The 22,154-nt window shown below is 38.2% G+C and overlaps 1 protein-coding gene across 2 annotated transcripts in view; it reads right to left on the reverse strand.

Moving 5' to 3' along the window:
• LOC122792230 (arf-GAP with SH3 domain, ANK repeat and PH domain-containing protein 3-like) overlaps positions 1 to 22,154 on the reverse strand; it is a 1,314,966-nt gene that overhangs the window by 281,372 nt on the left and 1,011,440 nt on the right. For both annotated transcript variants that reach the window (XM_044059977.1, XM_044059976.1), the window contains exon 12: positions 886 to 973. In XM_044059977.1, the coding sequence (XP_043915912.1) occupies positions 886 to 973 (88 nt within the window). The remainder of the gene's footprint in view (positions 1 to 885; positions 974 to 22,154) is intronic.

Genomic DNA, 22,154 nt, shown 5'->3' on the forward strand with positions numbered 1-22,154 from the left:
TTTCATTGAAGGTTTAGCAGTGACATGTCAAAGTGAGGGTACATACGTCACCTGCATACAATTTAAGCAAGCCAAATGTTATACCATTTATAAAAAAATGGAGAACAGCAATGGCCCTAGATGAAATTCTTCTGTTATACCTGCAGTGGTGGGGGTGGCGGTGCAGTGCCCCAGTCAATAGTATCCATAGATGTTCCTTACAGTCAAAGTTGTCATTTTTTTCTGTATTCATTTTAAATCTGTATATAAAGCATTTATCAATGCCTATTAAATTAAATTTAACTGACGGATGTACCAGCATATGTGTACAATATAAAATAGTCATTCACAGACATGCATGAAAACATGCATGCACATGAGCAAAAGCTTTTCAGTAGCATACAAACATATTTCATAATGGATCACAAATATGGCAGTCATAAAACACATGCTAATTTAAAACACTGTCATTTAAACCAGGGGAGACAAATCCTCAGTTAATACCATCCATAGATGCTCCTCACAGTTCAAGTTGTCATATAATTTTTCTTCATTCATTTTACATTTATATGTAAAACAACTAACAGCGCCTATGAAATTAAATTTACCTGACAGGTGGTTGGGTTCAGTGTTTGTTTGTATAGTGCACTGGTATGTTTATGGATTCTGATGAGACTCAAATGCTCTCTTATATACATTTGGCTTTCTCTCTCTGTGGAGCCTTCTAAACCTCCTGAATATTTAAGGTTAGGATAAGACATCAGATGCCATAAACATACCAATGCACTGCCCCACACACAAAATCTGGTTTAAAATGGCATGTTTTAAACAGCACCAGGCAGAATATTTGTGGTATTATATTCCAAAACACCCCAGTTCTCAGCAGTCTCATATCAATCCACTTACGTGTGATAAGATCAAAGCATTTCCTTTCCTCCAGGTTAGGCCTCACTTGACATGTGAGAAGACTGAGTTTCACTGGGGGTCTGTTAATCTGAAAGAGGAAACATAAAAACAGTGAAAGCCTGCATAAACTTTACACGACTAAAGACTATGAAACTGTTAAAGACAAACAGCTTTTAAACAGATCAATATTCAAAGATTACATATGAGAAGCCAAATGACAGAAAGTGAACAGATGAAGGTCAAACACAAAATGAAGATTTTATTCTGGCAACAAATCACGCCCGCTTAACCTTCCTCCTCTTATCCACTACAATACAACATAAGGCTCTATCACCAAGCATGCAAGGGAAAATATACAGAAGTCTATTTATCAAGGCCAAACTCACTGCAGACGAATCAATGAGGTTCCTACCACCTGCTTTCTCTTCTTTTCCAGCACTGTGCCACTTAGAATTTCTTTATATGAGAGTTAGTCGGTTTTAGGGGAACAGTCCCCCATGACATCCAGGGCAAGTGTTACCACTTCGTAAGGAAAATAAGACGGTGAGAAAGTACAATTATGATCAGGTTTGTCTGCAGTGAGTTTTACCATCATCACATGATAACTATAAAACCTCCTTGTTTCTGACACTTCTTTGTTCACTGTTAGGTGGATCACTCTTTAGAGGGCTAACCTTTCAACTTTTTTTTCCCAGTAAATTAGGGCTGTAAAAACCAGCAATTACAGCTGCTGCTAAGGACCAAATGTACAAATATAATGATAAACATGATGCATGGTGAATGGTAACTAGAAATAAATAAAGGGACCAGATCACAAAAGTTTTTAAAAGAGTTAAAAGATTATATACATTGAAAAATGTTAAGTGTAGCTTATATGTAAGAGGTTATATGGTTATAGATGTTAAGCAGGGAAAAGTGGGCTTTGTTGTACTCTACTGGCCCACTGGCCATTTCGCTCATGAATGGGCATGGCCAGAGTGATTGACAAGCCTAATGCCTATGACGTGGTATGCAAATGATGAATGATTGGCATGCCATGCAGATTTAACAGTGACATCATGCATATACTGATTGTTGATTAGCACATTTGAGTTCCTCTAACAGTTACATAAAAAAGTTAATTTGTACCCAAAGTGCCCTAATATTATGTGAAGCAACAAAAACAACTCAAATTCTACAATGAGGAGTTTTTATTCTGGCAAAACATGAATGCCAGTCCTCAGCACCGACTGTGGATATTGTTTCTCCTTTAAACTACGTTACCGTAAAAATGATCCACTTTTGGCACTTGAAAAGGCGATAACCCTACTCTACTACACTTTCAAATGTACATTACATGTCCTGAGCGTGCAGTTTATTAAAATTAGCACTATTTACTGATCCTGTCACAAACAAAACTTTTTGTCACCTTTCAGCTGACATGTATGTGTTTTGGTTTACAAAAACAACGATAACACCAGACTGGCATGTTTGTGCAAGTGTTTATGAAACCAAATCCTTTACTGAATTAGTGAAAGCTAATGAAAAACTGGATTCTCTTCAGCAACAAGTTATAAATAGTCTGCTCTCCTCAGTTTGGTACCCCAACAAAAGAAATGCAATAGGAAACAACACAAACCATCTCACTGAAGCAGCAAGAATCAGAAATCTTGGCACTCGTAACATCAATTAATGACAAATTCAAATATGTACATATTCTCCCTCTACACTAATAACTGCACCTCTAAGGACCCCTCTGTCAAACTTAAATACACAGACTATACAGCTATCATCAGGCTCATCAGAAATGGCAAAGAGTCTGCATACAGATGGGAGGTTGAGCAGCTGGCCCTTTGGTGTACTCAGAATAATCTGGAACTGAACACTCTTAAAACTGCGGAGAAGGAGTGGTACTGCAACATTATACCTCTCTTTATATCTAATACTGCTGTCAGTTGTGGAATCCTTCAAGTTTTTTTGGCTCTATAATCTTGAAGTGGGAGACCAATGTAGGGCCCATTATAAAAAAGGCACAACAGCGAATGTACTTTCTGCGACAGCTGAACAAGATAAACCTCTCACAGGAACTGTTGATTAAGTTCTATACAGCAGTCATTGAGTCTGTTCTCAGCTCATCCATAACAGTGTGGTTTGGATCTCTGTCTAATCACGACAAAAACAGGTTACATTGAATAGTCAGGTTTGTCGAAAATATCACTGGTGCTAGTTTGCCCTCCTTACAGGACCTGTACTATTTCAGAGTCATTAAAAGGGCAGATAAAATCAGCAACGACCCTTCGGGTCTATATCAGAAGCTCGAACTTTCAAAAGTTCGAGTCTCATATGGTCGACACCATATGAGTGAACTTTTGAAAGCTTGAAGGTTTCAACGGAGATTACCATAGGGAATATTTCCCTTTACTTCACTGTAGTGTGATCTCAGAGTTGGTATATTTAAGTAGCAGGGGAGTGAAGCCCCCTGCTCAGAGCGTTCAGGTAGGTTTTTTTTGTTTTGTTTAGTTTTTATTATATGTTTGATGCTTTAAAACTTCACTCATATGGTGTTGATCATATGAGCATCGAAGTTTTAAAACTTCGAGCATATAATATAGACCCCCGACCCTTCATAACCAGGCCACCATCTTTTTGAACTATTACCATCAGCCAGGCATTAAAGATTAATATGCACCAAAACAAGCAGATAGAAGAACAGTTTTTATCTACAGGCCATCAAGTTTAAAAACGGTTAATTCAGCATATTACGCTGGAGTACTCTTTTACCCAAGCCTCCAAGGATTCTGCAGTATCATTTACATATTGTTAATACTGGTTTCTTTCAGAGTTTATTTCAGTATTTCTTGCACAGAGTTGCACTCTGCACCTTGTACATATATGTATATGTATAGTTACTTTTTTGTCTTGTTCTTAATAGTTGTATGTATGTCGTTTATGTAATTCATACTTGGGAGAGTCACTGAAACCGGAGTCAAATTCCTTAATATGCGTGCATACTTGGCCAAGAAATGTGATTCTGATTCTGATTATATGGTTACAAAGAAATGATTGTTACAGCTATATGCATCTCTCCAGTGTAACTTATATTCCATTACATTAAAAATTATATTGCACTTTATACAGAAAATAGCATTTTTAAATAACAAAAATATTATGGCTTTCTTTGTGTTACTTAAACAGCTTTTTTCCCCTCAAAAAGGCACTGTCTCAAAACCGGCATTCTTTTACTTTTGGTCTTTCAGCCTCTTTAGCCAGCAGTAACCACCACGCCTGACAATGTTGCGCTATTCAGTTAGCTAAGCTTCCCTAGCCCTGAAGTAGCAAACTCGGTAGATGTGTCACATTACAATTTTATACTACATTATTTGATATTTACAGATATAACTGTTAAAATTCTCATACAGACACAGTCGTTATCATTAATGCAATACCTGTCTGTCTACTATAGTTTCTTATGGTATTTCATTAAAGGCAAAGTCAATCAAACTTATTACAGCAGTTTACATCCAAAATATCCAGGCAATCCAGGCAACTCCATACTCCCTCTCATTTTTATACTGCTTGCATCTGATAACTGCTGAACCGGTTTACTTACAAAAAGCATTACTTGCAATACTTCACTTGATTATAAATAAACTTGAGAATAAACAAGTCTGCAGTATGTGCTTCCTTATCCGGATGAACATTCATGCGGCCGAGAAACACATGACATTGTTTATTCACGACTAAAGTGAGACACCAACCTGTTGCTTGCTGTTAGGCGGGGTTTGGGTGGTGCTTGCTACTGCGCATCTGGTGGGCCAGTAGAGTACAACAAAGACAAAAAGCTTTGTTTTTTTATTTGAGAAAAAATCATATCTTAAAAATGAGAGGTGAGGAAAAGTTACTGCAAAACATTAACAGAATATTCATACTGCTATAGATTACTTGGAATCTAAAATCTATAACGTTGTTCTTATGACAAGTCAGCAAACACACCCCATCCAAGGACTATAATCAAGCCCAACATACAAAACGCTCTACATCATAACCTATCCTGCACCTTTTTTCCTCTAAAATTGAATGAGTACATACACACTGACACTGAATGACACAGAAACATCACAAAATGAACAGTCAGTGGATATTACCTATTCTGGTTTTTGTACTTGCCAGTTTCTAAACATTTGCGATCTATTAGACAAAAAACATAGTGGTAATAAATAGTATACAAGCTAAGATTAGGAAAATCAGATTCACATTGACAAGTTCTATAGCGACATACCTTCTGTCCAATATTCTGATCTCTGGCAAGTGCTGGCCTCCAATCCACATACAGTGATAAACATTAATTACTTCAGACAGTAACAGACACAAATATTCCCTCACACAAATCTCCAGTAGGGCAAAATATCGCCAGACGGTAGTGAAAGGTGTGCATGACCTGAAGACATCAATGATGGATGCAGTAGGCATTGTCACATGACAGGACGGACAGTACAGTGTACAAAGTCAAATGCATGGGAAAAGAACAGTACAATGCCAAGCTTTATTACACATTGTGCAGGCACTTGAAGCATGCATGGATTAGTACAGTACAATGTGTAATTGTAGGCAATGACGTGGAGCTATTCCACTCTGCTCAGGTACTTGGAACACATCTGAAGAATGCTATGCATCCAATGAGCCCTAATGAGAATAGCCCTTCCTATTGGTGTGAGGATATTACCAAGGAACACAGTCTCACTCCATTTGTCAGCAATACCTTGTTCTTTACTGAGCATTTGCAGAAGCTGGTACAAGCTTACTGCTGGCTACCACAGCAGCAATGGTAAGCAGGCATTTGTGCATCCCTCCTACTAACTGTGTGTCCATGACTGGTTCTACTATACTAGGTGTTGTACGTTCCCACTGGACAACAGGACCACAGGAGGGATATGTTTCAGACAGCTGGAGTTTTTCTGTTTTGTCAAATAACCTTTTGCATATCTGCACTCCATAAAATTTCACAACAACCTCTGCCTCAGCTGGTGCTGGAGTAAAACAAAAGTCTTCTTCAACCAAGCCAAATGCTCCTGTTTCAACACAGGAAATATCACCTAGGTTTTCTTCATAACAAGTCTCTTCTCCTCTCAGCATTTACTTAAAATTGACCCACTTTAGAAACTATTGTATATTTTGTACACTACACTGAGTGTACACTGCACTGTGCTTGTTCACTAGAATGGATATATGCAGTTTTTTTTAGGTAATTACTCTGAACTGTTCTGTTATTGCTTACATTTCTGTAGTTTTGTTTGTGAAATGGTTTATATTTCACCTGGGCTGAGCCTGAAATTAGTCAATATTGATGAGTGCACCCCCCCCAATAAACAAATACAAATGAAATATATAAAATTAAATGTATACTTCTAGACTTACAGGCATTTATCTTCTCAGTAAGAGATCAAAATACAGGGTGCAACCATCCACAGCATACATGTCAAACCTCTTATCTCAAGAATCAATGAGGAAGCCAAAAATAGTTGTAAATAAATTACCAAAATCAGGGACAACATAACAAGCTTTGCTTTAGTGCACATTTTAAGAAGGCTATTAACTCTGAAACACAATCTGTACTGCAGTCCTCACTGATTTGCAAAGTAAACCACAAACTTTACAAGGAGAAGACTAAACTCAGATGCACATAAAATCAGGGACAGTTCAGAGCATCTCATGCATGCACACATATATAATATAAACACACACGTACACACTAAACAGCTCTCTCTCTCTCTCATAGATATAGATATATATATATATATATATATATATATATATATATATATATATATACGGATCTACTTCTAATTCCCGAATGTGGCCACTTCATTGAACGATGGAACATCAAGACAACATTGCCAAAAAGTTAATTTTACAAACACCAGGACCACCGTAATGTAACTCTGGGAAACTAACCACTTGACCACCATGGTGAACTTTGCTCCACTTCATTGCAATCTTGGATTTGGTAAATTTAGTTGGGGGGCATGGGGGTGAAATGCCTCACTTGGGAGGGTTTCATTTGCTTCGGTTTCATTTTAAAGTGTTGGTGGTCAAGTGGTTAGTTTCCCAGAGTTAAATTATGGTGATCACAGTGTTTGTAAAATGAACTTTTCTGGATGTTCTGTCATTTGATGAAGTGGCTGTTTGGGAATTAGGAGTAAATCCACGTGTGTGTGTGTGTTTGTGTGTGTGTGTGTGTGTATATATATATATATATATATATATATATATATATATATATATATATATATATAGATATAGATATATATATATATATATATAGATATATATGTTTATATTCACACACACAAATTTATTTATTTATTTATTTGCAGTTTGTTTGCCAGGATAGTCCATTGGGCCATGAAGAGTCCATTTTCAATGGAGTCCTGGGGAGAAAAGCTCCAGAAAAATTACAAATTACAGATTTAACACAAGAGTAAGTTGTTAAGAGAAATGTAATGTGCACAAATGAAGCAAAATTGAACAAACAGAAAAACACATATTAGTAGAGTGCACATATTAGTACAATGCAATAAGAGTAATATTTACAAACAGTCAAAGTTTTTAACAGTTTAACATATTAGCACAATGCAATAACAGAAACAGTCTACATTTTTTAACAGTTATGCTAATTCATGCAGTTAATTTCTAGGCTAATGCATTGTACCATTCTAGGAGTTATGCTAATTCCTAGAGTTTATTAGGAGTACAAAAAAATGGGAGGCTATTGTGAATTATAGCTTGGAATAGCTATAGTGCAGGAATATAATGTGGGGTGGGAGCAAGAGCATTCCCATAGTACAGTTAAGTGTATGTGAAGTAAGGTTTTGAATAAAGACAGGCTGCTGGTGGTGCGGATGAGAGGTGGGAGGGAATTCCAATGGCGTGCTAGAGAGAAGGACATTAGATGTTTGCCTGGTGGATGGGCAGGTTTATGCAGTTCAATTAGACCTTGGGAATTAGATCTCAAAAGTCTATTTGGTTGGTGCATTTTAAAGGTGGTGACAAAAGAGGGACAGAGAGAGGGTGTGAAAATAAGTCTGTGTGCTTGGACAAGTTGAATATAGATGAGATAACTTGACAGCTCAAGCCAATTCAGTTGGTGTAGGGAAGTGTAGTGATGGGAAGTGGATCTATGGCCGGTTGCAAATTTTGTTATTTTATTATAGCAAGAGGAGAGTTTAGTCTTGAGGGAGGATTGCAGGTTAGTAAGGATAGAGGCACCATATAGGAGGGATGGGATAAGGTACAGTGCAATGAAAAAGTATTTGCCCCCTTCCTGATTTCTTATTTTTTTTGCATGTTTGTCGCAATTAAATGTTTGAGATCATCAAACAAATGTAAATATTAGGCAAAGATAACACAAGTAAACACAAAATGCAGTTTTGAAGTGATGATTTTATTTATTAAGGAAAAAAATTATCCAAACCTACATGGCCCTATGTGAAAAAGTAATTGCCCCCAACCTAATAACTGGTTGTGCCACCCTTAGCAGCAACAACTGCAATCAAGCGTTTGCAATAACTAGCAATGAGTCTTTCACATGGCTGTTGAGGAATTTGGCCCACTCTTTGCAGAATTGTTTTAATTCAGACATATTGGAGGGTTTCCAAGCCTAAATTGTCTTTTTAAGGTCATGCCACAGCATCTCAATTGGATTCAAGTCTGGACTTTGACTAGCCTACTCCAAAACCTTCATTTTGTTTTTTAAGTCATTCAGAGGTGGACTTGCTGGTGTGTTTTGGATCATTGTCCTGCTGCAGAACCCAAGTGTGCTTCAGCTTGAGGTCACAAACTGATGGCTAGACATTCTCCTTCAGGATTTTTTGGTAGAGAGCAGAATTCATGGTTCTATCAATCACAGCAAGCCGTCCAGGTCCAGAAGCAGCAAAGCAGCCCCAGACCATCACACTACCACCACCATGTTTGACTGTTGGCATGATGTTCTTTTTCTGAAATGCTGTGTTACTTTTATGCCAGATGTAACAGGACGCACACCTCCCAAAAAGTTCAACTTTTGTATGGTCAGTCCACAGAATATTTTCCCAAATGTCTTGGGGATCATCAAGATGTTTTATGGAAAAAGTGAGACGAGCCTTTATGTTCTTTTTGGTCAGCAGTGGTTTTTGCCTTGGAACTCTGCCATGCATGCTACTTTTGCCCACTCTCTTTCTTATGGTTGAGTCATGAACACTGACCTTAACTAAGGCAAGTGAGGCCTGCAGTTCTTTAGATGTTGTTCTGGGTTATTTTGTGACCTCTTGGATGAGTCGTCGCTGCACTCTTGGGGTAATTTTTGTAGGCTGGCCACTCCTGGGAAGGTTCACCACTGTTCCATGTTTTCTCCATTTGTGGATAATGGCTCTCACCATGGTTCGTTGGAGTCCCAATGCTTTAGAAATGGTTTTGTAACCTTTTCCAGACCGATAGATGTCAATTACTTTGCTTCATATCTGTTCTGGAATTTCTTTAGATCGCGGCATGATGTTTTCCTTTTTGGGATCTTTTGGCCTACTTCACTTTGTCTGACAGGTTCTATTTAAGTGATCTCTTGATTCAACAGGTCTAGCAGTAATCAGGCCTGGGTGTAGCTAGTGAAATTGAACTCAGCTTTCCCAAAAATGTGATTAACCACAGTTACTTCATGATTTAACAAGGGGGGCAATTACTTTTTCACATAGGGTCATGTAGGTTTGGATAGTTTTTTTCCTTAATAAATAAAATCATCAGTTAAAAATTGCATTTTGTGTTTACTTGGGTTATCTTTGTCTAATATTTAAATTTGTTTGATGATCTGAAGCATTTAAGTTGACAAACATGCAAAAAAATAAGAAATCAGGAAGGGGACAAATACTTTTTCACTGCACTGTAAGTGTTGGCGACGGTGAGCCTCGTGGAGAGAGAGATGTAACGGTTGTGGCAGTAAAGCATGCCTATTTTTTTGTGGGGTTTTTTGATATTTACTTGTAGATGATTATCAAACTTTAGCTGGTCAGTGATCAGGACTCCTAGTAGTTTAGCATTAGAGACTGTTTCGAAAGGAGTATTATTTTGACTGGTGACTGGGGCTGAGGTTTTATCTTGGGTGGTGGTTTTGGAAGCCGTAAATATCATGAGTTTAGTTTTAGTAGCATTGAGTGCTAGATGGTTGTCCATCATCCATTGCTCAGTGGAGGAGAAGGCATCGTGGGTTAATTTAACTAGGGTGGGTATAGAAAAGGCAGAGCAGAATATTATTGAATCGTCTGCATATTGGACAAGGTTGGCATTTGGGATGGCTTGGTAGAAATGGTTTATGAATATACTAAATAGAAAGGAGCCTAAAATTGAACCCTGGGGGAAACCTGTGGGAGTACTGAGAAAAGGGGAGGTGGCTGTTTTTCATCTGACTGCCTGTTCCCTTTTTGAGAGGTAACTGGTAAAGCAGTTAATAAAGTGGGATAGATTTAGTTTGGAGGGTTTAGTGAAAAGAAGGTTATGAGAGATAGTGTTGAATGCCTTACAGAGGTCATGGAGGAGAGTGGACACTATGTGGCCAGTGTCACAGGCCTTATTAACAGTTTCTAGGAAGGAGAGGAGAGCTGTGGTAGTACTGTGGCGGGGTCTGAAATCATGTTGAGAAGGGCTCAGAAGTTGGTTGTTTATGAGGTAAGGCAGAAGTTGTAGATGGATGCATTTTTTGAGAAGTTTACAAATGGGGGATAAGATAGCGATAGGTCGAACGTTTGTGATATTATTGTCACTACCACCTTTATGGAGTGGAATAATAAAGGCCTTTTTCCAGAGCTGGGGAACTTGACATTCAGCAATAGATCGATTTATAAGAATGCAGATGGAAAGAGCTATGCCTTCTGTAACAACTTTTAAGAAATATGAGGGTATATCATCAGGGGCATTGGAGCCGGGTTTCAATGTTAGTAGAAGTTTTTTTATGGTGGCTGTAGGGAAAAGAGGAGGTTGGGAGCAGGAGATGCTAGGGGAGGGAGGGATAGGTGGAAATAAGGGTGGGGAAGCTGAATGGGAAGTAAAGGATGATGTAAGTTTACTTATGGAATGGATAAAGAAAGTGTTAAATTGGGTGGCTAAGTCCAAGTCAGAGGCATCTGGATCAGGGCAGGGGTTTTCTTTTTTGCCAGGGTTGAGATGGGAGGAGATACCATGCCAGAATTTTTTTTTTTACTTTGTTACAAAGTGTTTTTAATTAATTACGGGTGGTGATAGTTTTATTTTTGGAGTAGCGTTTCCAGGCTTCATCCCGGAATCACATGGCTAGTAAGGTATTTTTGGTTAGCCAAGGTACAGGATTGCTTCTTATGCATTTTGCTTTCAGAGGGGCAAAGGAGTCAAGCAAGTTGAGGAAAGTTGAGTTAAAGTAGCTAACAGCATTTTCTAAGGGAAGGGTTTTTAGTGGGTTACAGTTCATTTTTTTAGTGCATTTGAGAATGTGCCAGGATTAAAGTTTTTTAGACATTGAGTGAAGGTGTAGGTATGAGTTAATTGCATGGAGGTGGGCAAAAGTGGGGAAGTGGTCGCCTAATGGGTCGGGCAGAGTGCCACTATCAGAGATGCAATGTGGATGAGAAACTAGAATCCAGTCCAGGGTGCTTCCAGTAAGGATGCTCTTGGAAAGCATAGTTACATACATGTACACACACAAAAACACACTCGGGAGTGTGCGAAAACCAATTGTATCACTGTGATTCTACACCTCAGATGTTTGCATATAATAAATGAAAAATACATTAACTGCAACATAGGGATTTATCTTTTCAGCTAATTGTTTTTAGAATACAGCGTGTAACAAGTCCCCAAAACGTGTACACACACACACACACACACACACACACACACACACACACACACACACACACACACACACCAACCTCTTATCTCAATAATAAAGCAGAAAGTTAAAAAAATAAAACAATGATGGACAAAAGGCCAAAACCTGAAACAGCTACTGCCTTTCTATACTTTATTTTACATTTGATTACTGGGAAAGTCCAACTGGACACAGGTCCATTTTCAGCGGAGGCCCGGGGAGAAAAGCTCCACAATACAATACAGTATATGAGAGAAAAAAAAATAGAACATACTTATAGCAAACATACACAATATGTTAGAGATTAACAATTCTTATAGTAGACAATCATTGTGGTACATAACTTAAAACAACATTTGCATTATTTTTACAGATATAAGTTTTGTCAAGTAAATATCAACAGGTTCACAAGCTTTCAGGGGAACTGTTTATACTTAGCTATACATAGAAACATTATCTTTGTTTCGGTTAGCCTGGTGAGTGGCATGAATATACCCAGTCACTTAAATAGTGAGTTTTCCGGAGTTTTTTGAAATGAATAAAGGACGTGGTAGAAGTTATTTGGCTTGGTAGTGTGTTCCAGGTTTTAGCAATGATGCTGGCAAAGAGGGATTTACCGGCATCATTTCTATGTTGGATGACAGTTATGAGGTTCCAGTTACTAGATCTTAAGGCTCTAGCGGGAATGTGGGACTGAATTAGATGCTGAAGTGCTGGGGTTTCCACAGGAAGGTAGTACAGTTTGTGTGCTACAGAGAGTTGACTGAGTAGAAGTATATGAGGCAACTCAAGCCAGTTAAACTGCTTAAGGGATAGACAGTGGTAAGACCTATATGAGGCTTCAGTAGCAAACTTAGCAGTCTTGTTGTAGCAAGATTCCATTTTATTTAGATCGGCTTGGCAGAGATTAGTCAAGATGGGAGAGGCATAGAGGAGGGTGGAAAAAAGATGAGTCCTTGCGATGGTTGCTTTGGTGTGTTTAGTCATAAACTGTTTGCTCCTGTAGAGGAGACCAAGTTTTTTATTAACTTTCTTGATGGTTTGTGCTATGTGGATGTCAAATCTCAGGTTATTGTTTGTTTCTACACCTAGCAGTTTAGTGTGTGGGGCTGGACTAATTTGAATGTTCTCTTTAGAGTAGATGGTGAAATAACCATTTAGGGGAGGAGATCTGCCTGGGCTGAAAATAATTAGTTTGCTTTTTTTTTGGGATTAAGAAGAAGTCTGATGTTAGTGAACCAAGTTTCGACTAGGGTGAAGTTACTTTGGGTTAGGGTTTGTAGTTCACTTAGGGTGGGGGCAGCACATATAAGGGTGGTCTGCACATTGTACTACTGAGGCAGTGGATGAGGATGAAGAAATCTTGTTAGTAAATAAAGAGAACAGCAAAGGGCCAAGGATGGATCCTTGAGGGACTCCTATGGTTACTGGTAACAGGGGGGACAGTTGTCCCTGCCATAGGACTGCTTGCTGACAGCCAGATAAGCAGTTGTTGAACCATGATATAGAGGGGGGACTTATACTTAGGGTATTCTGAGTTTCGAAAAGCAGACTGTGATTTACCATGTCAAAGGCTTTTGATAAGTCTAAGAATGTGAAAGAAACAAATAGACCCTTGTTTCTATGGTGGTTAACTATATTGGTGAATGATAGTAATGCTGTGGTGGTGCTATGGGAAGGTCTAAAGCCATGCTGTGATATGGACAGTACGTTGTTATTTTGGAGGTACTGCATTAGTTGATTATGAACAACTCTTTCTAATATTTTGGATAAAGGTGACAGGATTGCTATTGGGTGATAGTTGGTGAGCTCTAAGGAGTTACCTCCTTTGTGCAGTGGAATAACATGTGATGTTTTCCATGAGGTGGGAACTTTGCATTCTAATAGAGATCTATTTATGAGAATAGAGACAGGATAGGCTATAGTTTCAGCTGATAATCTGAAGAAAGTCTGCTAGTAGCATATCAGCTGCTAGAGTGGTTGTTTGAAGTTTCCTAAGGAGTTTAAAAATTGTCTTGATGGACACAGAGTGAAGGTGAAAACTGGGGGGATTGTTTTGTATATTGGGATGGGTTAGTGTAGTTATTGGTGTGGGGCTGCTAATGCTATTTTGGGCACTGGAAAGGGAAAGGAATGTTTAGATAAAGAATTTGTTAAATTGAGTGGGAATGTTTTCATGGTTATTTGGTAAAACACGGGTTGGAGTAGTGGACTTTCCTAGGTGTAGTATACCATTTATTGTGGCCCAGAATTTTGGGGGATTGTGAGCATATTTTTCTTGCATATTTTTATAGTGGCTAGATTTGTCTAGTTTGATTTGTTTTTTGGCTTTGTTACGGAGCTCTAGACAGTTTTGTCTCAAAGTAGTGGTTTTGTTTTTTTTATATTGAATCCAGGCCTTGTCCCTTTCTTTCATTACAGTTTTAGTATCCTTTCTTAGCCATCGGGCATAGTTAGTTTTTATTCTAATGGTTCTGGGGGGGTGTATGATGATTTAAGATTTTTATGAAGGTTGTGTTAAAGTATTCAACGGCTTTGTCTAGAGATAGTTGTTTTACGGGAGTCCGATGCAGCTTTTTAGTGCATTGAGGAAGTCAGTAGCTATAAAGGTCTTTTTGTTTCGAACTACTCTGAGGACAGGCTGCCTGATGGTTTGGGATCTGTTCCTAACTAGGTAGGTTGGATGATGGTCACTTACGGTATCTGGAAGACAGCCAGATTACTGTGCAAGAGTGGGGTCAGATACCAGGATCCAGTCTAAGATGGATTGGCGTTTGGATGTTTTGTCAATTCTAGTAGGGGTGGTTATAGTTTGGGTAAACCTGTGGAGATTAATAAAGGAAGACGGATTATGACTGGAGCAGGCAGTTAAGCCAGTCAATATTGAAGTCCCCTAATAGTATGGTTTCATGTTGTAGGGCGATGGAGATCCAATTAAGCAGGCCTTCCATTACAGTGATGTTATTGCCTGGTGGGACATAGCCACCTGCAATAATTATGTGTTTGTTGGAATTTTTTTAATTTGGCAAGGATTAGTTTTACATCTCTGACTTCTTGGGTATTGTAATTTAGTTGTTCTATTGTGAGATGATTTTGGAATAATATTGTAACACCTCCGCCTTTTTTCTCTAAAAAAAATACTTAAAAATTTGCTGACATAACAGGCTTTGCAGCAGTATACTTTTTCTTGACGGCTATCAAGTCTGAATCTCAAAAATCTCAAATGGTGACCTTCATTATTTACAGACTGCAGTCCTGATTTACTAGGAAAAACACAAACTTCACATTTAACACAACAAAATAGGACATAAAAAAACAAAATATGACATAAAAAATAGAGGCATTCTGCAAAATCAGGAACTGTAGAGAGCATTTATTACTTGCCCCCGACACACATACATACACATACACACACACACACACATACATACACATACACACACACACATATGCACACACACATTTTTTATAGCATAAATACATGCACACACATTTTATATATCGTATATGTACATTAAATTATATATAGCACACACATGCGCATATGTATGTCTGCAAACACACACACACACACACACACACACACACACACACACACACACACACACACACTTTAGTGCTTACCTTCCCTTGTAATGCTAGCAATAACAGGCAGAGTGCCAGTAAAAAAAATATATATATATATACATACGTAAAAAAATAAATAACTTGCTCCCGCACTTGTGCCTCTACACTTTACATTACCTTCCTCCACTTACTTTCAGTCAAGCTGTTTCACAGTCACCTGAGTCAGCCTGAGCCAATAAAAATCTCTCCTTACTGCTTAGTGCCGCAGCCTGGTGAGACATTAAAGTGCTATTCTGTACATCCTCGAGAGCTCTGTTCATTGGCAGAGTAAACATGATTTCAAAAACAGCCTGGCAAGCAAATTAAGACTATATATTTTTTTCATTTTATTTCAGGACTCCTCAAAGCTGTGCATGTGCGCAGGTCCAAGGAGCTCCAAAGCAAAACAAACAAGTTGGAAATCTGATTATTATTATTATTTTTAATTTAAAAATAATAATCAGCTTTCTAAAGTTAGCACACCTTCTTTGTTTCTTCTCAGTTAGGGGGGCTGCAAACTAGCAGCCAGTACCACAAGCAAGGGTCACGGCTTTGGGGGGAATATCAGGAATGTTCCATCTCATAGCAAAATGGTAATGGAACGTAGATCAGACATGCTGTGGCTGTTGTCAAGCACAATGTGGGTACAGTAAAACAAAAAAAGTGAAGGCAGGAAACTCTCTCCAGACACTTATTCGATCTGATAAAGTTTTTACGTAAAGACGAAAGCACTAATTAAAATATAAGTTATTAAAATATACATTTCAAGTGCCTGGAGGGTTTCCTGCCATGATGTTTTTTACTTTACTGGTTCACTGCATTTCTGTTCCTTGTGTGATTTAGGATGTGGGTTCTGCCATGCAATGTCACTGATGATCCATACTAAATTTCTTCAGAAATCACTTGAACAGGACCTGTCATGACATCTCCCAAAATAAGTGGCTACTGTGATGTGCTATCCCTGTCTTTTTGTCTCATGTGGGCTATGTTGCATGTTATAAGCATGTGCTGTTGGCTATGTTGCATGTTATAGCATGTGCCGTTGGCTATGTTGCATATTATAGCATGTGCTGCTGGCTATGTTGCACATTATAGCATCTGCTGTGGGCTATGTTGCACTTTATAGCATCTGCTGTTGGCTATGTTGCACTTTATAGCATGTGCTGTTGGCTATGTTGCACTTCATAGCATGTGCTGTTGGCTATGTTGCACTTTATAGCATGTGCTGTTGGTTATGTTGCACATTATAGCATGTGCAGTTGGCTATGTTGCACTTTATAGCATGTGCTGTTGGCTATGTTGCACTTTATAGCATGTGCTGTTGGCTATGTTGCAAGTAACAGCATGTGCTGTTGGCTATGTTGCACTTTATAGCATGTGCAGTTGGCTATGTTGCACGTAACAGTATATGCTGTTGGCTATGTTGCACTTTACAGCATGTGCTGTTGGTTATGTTGCACATTATAGCATGTGCTGTGGGCTATGTTGCACTTTATAGCATGTGCTGTTGGCTATGTTGCACTTTATAGCATGTGCTGTTGGCTATGTTGCACGTAACAGCATGTGCTGTTGGCTATGTTGCACTTTATAGCATGTGCAGTTGGCTATGTTGCACATAACAGCATGTGCTGTGGGCTATGTTGCACTTTATAGCATGTGCTGTTGGCTATGTTGCACTTTACAGCATGTGCAGATGGCAAGCACTCTACAGTGCTGGTGACTGTGGTGGACAAGAAGTTGTGCAAAATTTGGGAGTGGGATCATTCGAGGAGTCTGGCCTTTCTCCTTTTGTACTGTTTTAATACATGCAACTGGGCCAGATGTTGGTGGCCAGTGCTATTCATGATTCCCAAATATGGTTATTCAAGCAAATGTATACCTTTTTCCTTCAGAAATCCAAAACTTCCTGCCCCATGCCCACCCCCCAAAAAAATAATGGAAGGTACAGCTTTAGAGCATATTTTCTCTTTCTCAGCTAGCTTTACACTGACCCATATGTTGACCCCACAGTGCCCAGTATATAGGAGGCAGGTGTATTTGTTCTTGTATGGGTTCATTGTCTTGCTGTGTATTACTGTATGGTTGTATGTCTTTGCTGCTGTTTCTTCTGTTGTGGTTGCTTTGGTCTTTCACTTTGTGATGTGTCTGTGTACCTGCAATTGTGTACTCCCTACTAAACAGTATCACTTGGGTGCGTTGCTAGACAATGGTGCATTCTATTCTGCCATTCACCCAGGGATGGTTTTCAATTATACAGCGTTTCTGCATGTATACACAGCCAATATTCAGACTCATTTGATTGCATCCTCCTGTTTAACATCAGAATTTAAGCATACAATGTCATGGAGATATATTTCCATAAGAACAAGATACCTCATTAAGGCAAGAGACAAAAAAATAGAAATGGAAAAAAAGGTCAAACAAAAACTGTGAAAATTGAAATTAACAGGCTGCACAAACGAATTAAGCATAGTGTGAGACAAGATCAACAAAACATTTGAAGAACATTTACATAAAGATACCGAGCACAATAGGAAACCATTTTATAGATACATAAGATGTGGAAGCAGTAAAGACATGCAAACCGATGAACTGTGTGTAAATTCTAAAATTTATTCTCAGAAACAACAGATTACAGACATATTTACAAAATCTTATGCAAAAAAGTTTGGCTCCACAAAGGGGGTGATATGTTGTTCTAGAGACATCTAGGCAACCTCAGATACTGGAATCAAATTAGATTATATTGAAAAAGAACTTTGCAAACTGGATCCAAACAAAGCACGAGGAGGAGACAGAATTAGTAGTAATAACCTGAGAACACTTCAGCAAGAACTTACAGCACCGTTATATCTATTATTCACTAGGTGGTACAAATATGCAGAGATTACTCAAGACTGGAGGCATGCGCTTATTAAACCTGTATTTAAGGACAAGGGGTGTAGGACAAACCCAAGGTCATAAAGACTTTAAGTCTACATTCATGTTATGGAAAAATAATGGCAAAAGTAATATTGGATAAGTTACTGTCAGAACTGGAAAAGTTTCGACTTAAAACCACATGTCGGCATGCATATGTTGAAAATAGATCCATTACCACCTGTAACATGATGTTCTAAAAAAATATAACAGCAGCTATGAATGAAAAAAATTGTGCTGTGATGCAATTTATGTAGCTTTAACTTCAGCATTTGACAGGGTCATACACAAAAACACTGATTAATAAATTAGAACAACTAGGTGTTTATTTACTCTTGATAAAATGGATAGCTGAATGTCTTACAGATAGGACATGGCAAGCATCATACAGCAATTCGGAAGGTGAAATCCTTGGTTACAGTCAAGGTGTCCCACAGGGCTCTGTCCTAGGCCTTTACTTGTTTAGATTGCATCTTTCAGACCTAACTTTTTCATCTGAGGTGCTCTACAGTCTATATGCAGATGACCTGAAATTGGGTAAGCTGATTACAGGTGTTACAGATACGGCATGTCTGCAAAATAACTTGACTAAACTGACCATTTGGGCACAAGAGAATAATATGCTGATAAATACATCAAAAACTAAGCATATGAGATTTGGGAGGCATAAATTGAAAGGTGAATATTTAATACAGCACACAGTGATTGAAACTGTAGATTCCGTTAAGGACCTGGGTATATGGGCAGATCCAGCCTTCAGTTTTTCTAATCATATTAACCAATTGGTTAATGATAGTTATAGAACTATAGGTTGTATAAAATGATAAATTCTATTAAATCAGAAATGGTGAAGTCATTGTTTAGTAATTACATTAGACCCAAACTCGAGTATGTGGAATAACAAATATGGAAAAGTTATAAGAAAACAAGCATGAGTAAACTGGAAAGAGTACAGCAGAAATATACCAAGGGCACCCATGGATGTGAAAATTTAAGTTATTATGAAAGACTAAAATATCTGAACTTGTACAGATATTTAAGAGGACTTATTCAGGTATACATGCCATTACTTATACAATTTGGCTATATGTACTAACTCTGTTAAGATACCCCTTCTAAGAACACTACTTCTCTATAAGTAGCTACTTTCCTAGCTGCAACTCTCACCACTTAAGTATTACGAACCATGCACTACTGTGCTTAAGTGATTCTTCCTGCTTAATTTCCTAACTAATGTTATGTTCCTCCACATACATAAATTCAACCATATATTTGTCTATATTCAAGGGTTTATAAAGTCTTGTTCTATTTGATACTATGTATATATTTTTGTTTTTACATTTTTATCCTGTAAGTGTGGGATTTTTTTTGTCAATTTTGTTTATAATTTCTATTATTTGTTGTGATAATTTGTATGTAAGCTTAAACTGGAGCTTTTCTCCCCGGGCCTCCGCTGAAAATGGGCACTGTCCCAGTCGGACCATCCCAGTAAACAAATGTAAAATACATGATAAATAAATATTTACAAATAACTACAACTGGGTATGTTTGGCGTTATCAAAAACTAGTAGAGAATCATCAGACAACCTATCCAGAAGATTCTATAGGAATGAGAAGTGCACTAATTGGTTCTCTGAGAGCAGCTGATGCATGGAATAGACTACCAAATTACATTAAAGCTCACAGTAGTTTAGATATTTTTAATAACAGCCAGGCACTTATTATGGGAACAACTGTTTTGGCATATTGGCAGGCTGGAAGGGCATTATTGCCCATTCTTGAAATATTTGTATATAAGTATGTTTATGTGCAGTGACTTTCCCAGCTGCTATCTGGGTTCACTGTGACGGCATTCATCACAAGGTCCGGGGAAGAGACTGATAGAATCTGTGGGTTTCTTCATGCATACAAGTTCTAAGTATTTTTTTGTGAATATATAATTCTATTTGCACCCCCCCCACACACACACACACACCTACACACTTGTAATGCTCCTCTTTTAAAGTATCACTGAAAAAGGCTTCCTCTAGTGGGAAGCCTGAAAATATGGTGTCATGGTCATCTATATCCTATCCTATGGGATAGGAAATCTATGGAGTAGAAAGCAAGACCTCTTTTTTGAGGTCTAACTGAAAAGAAATGAAGAGAGGGGACTCTCTTCTCCTTCTAAGAAGAATGGCAAAGACAGATAGCTGGGTGGCCTGGACATTTGCCCTCTGGCAGGTATCTAGATATTCCTTGGTGGACCTTCTAAAGTTGAATTCCAAAGACAGTGAAGGAGGTGTTGGGGTAGGGATCCTTACTCTCCTGCACAGGGCCTGATCTTTGCAAGGGAATTTCAGCATCTAAAAGTTCCCATCTGGTGAATTTGCCAGAAAGACCTGCTAAACTATCAAATCCTTAAGAAATTCTATCTGTTCTAGTAGTTCTGGAGGAGCTGGTACTACCTTAAGAATGTGGACATTCTTTGTGGGTGCCTGGGAAATAGGTTTTGGTCCAGACACTGAAGTGGACTCGACCAGAAGCAACAGCGAAGGAAATAATCCCGCTGTTTCTGAAGGGTTACGACTGGAGGGAGCTCTGTTCAACGATCGTGCCAGACTGAGGTAGTACACTGCTGATCCTCATCAGGACCCCATATAATAGGGCCTACGCAAAGCTGGCACCAGTCTTATATCCTACAGCTGTCTGTGCACTATTGTTTTAAACACAAATGCCAGAGCTTTTGTTGCCTTTCATTTTTTTATTCTTTTTGCTGAAGACTTGACATAGATGGTTCACCTGTTTAGGGGATGGTCTGCATCAAAGCCTTTAACTTATTCCTGGTCAAGGCAGACCTTAAAATCTCAGGTCCTAACGAGCAGAGTTTGCATCCTACAAGTCACGCAGTACTTTTAGAAACTTTGCGCTCTTCCCCCAAAGCAGAACAAGCACTGCAAATGAACATTTTTACACAGAATCTACCTTCTTTGTGCAGACTTGTTAGTGTATGTTTAAGTGATGTCATGGACCATGGAAAGTTAAGCCAATTCTAATCCTCTGTAGTTTAGTCACATGAGTAATAATAGGTCACATTCAAAATAATTTCAATAAATAAATAACTCTAAACTGGGCATTTACTTTATTTTGGAAATCATCTTGAATAGATCCGAGCGACAACAGACTAATCCACACTTTTCTTGTGGCAAAAAGAACAGAAGGTATGGCATTTTCATCTCCTCCTGATATGTCCTACACCACTCTGACATGAAATGGACATGACTTACACCCATGGAGTTCATCCAAATAAAGCTCTGATAACTGGCCCCAATGTTCAGATGCCTCACGTTTGGCAAATCCCTTAAGTAATAGCAATGGTTATCCCTATAATGAGCATTTATTTTATTACATACACAAAAATAAATAACCACCAAAAAGTATAAAACCATGGACAGAGTGCAAATACAGTTACTATTTAAGTAGAAAAGCATTCAAACAGCCGTTTACGCCCAGAACACCTTTAATAGCACAGCATAGCACATAAGAGAAATAACGCTGAACACCTCACAGTACGTTTTCGTCCAAGACTTCATCAGAATAATTACACACATCACTTCCCCCCATTTTATACTACTGACAATTCATCAATAAAGCAATCCATTAAGCAATTAAACATAATTAGTTCATTAAACACAAAGACAAGTAAAACCAGTAGCTTATACTGAATAAAAATACTGTTAAAAACATTTCCCTTCCTAACAGTGTATGCCTATAAAAAACTAAACAATCCCTGTTTAAAACATTACATAATGAAATTATATTAATTACAAAATGAGTAACTTAATAAAAAAAAATAATATATTTAAAATGCCGATACATGCTAAAAGGCAATGTATTGCTGCCATCTAGTGCCCTAAAAGTT

This window comes from Protopterus annectens, chromosome 1.part2 (genome assembly GCF_019279795.1).
Source record: "Protopterus annectens isolate FY-2018-M chromosome 1.part2, PAN1.0, whole genome shotgun sequence".
In the NCBI taxonomy this organism is placed as follows: domain Eukaryota; kingdom Metazoa; phylum Chordata; order Ceratodontiformes; family Protopteridae; genus Protopterus; species Protopterus annectens.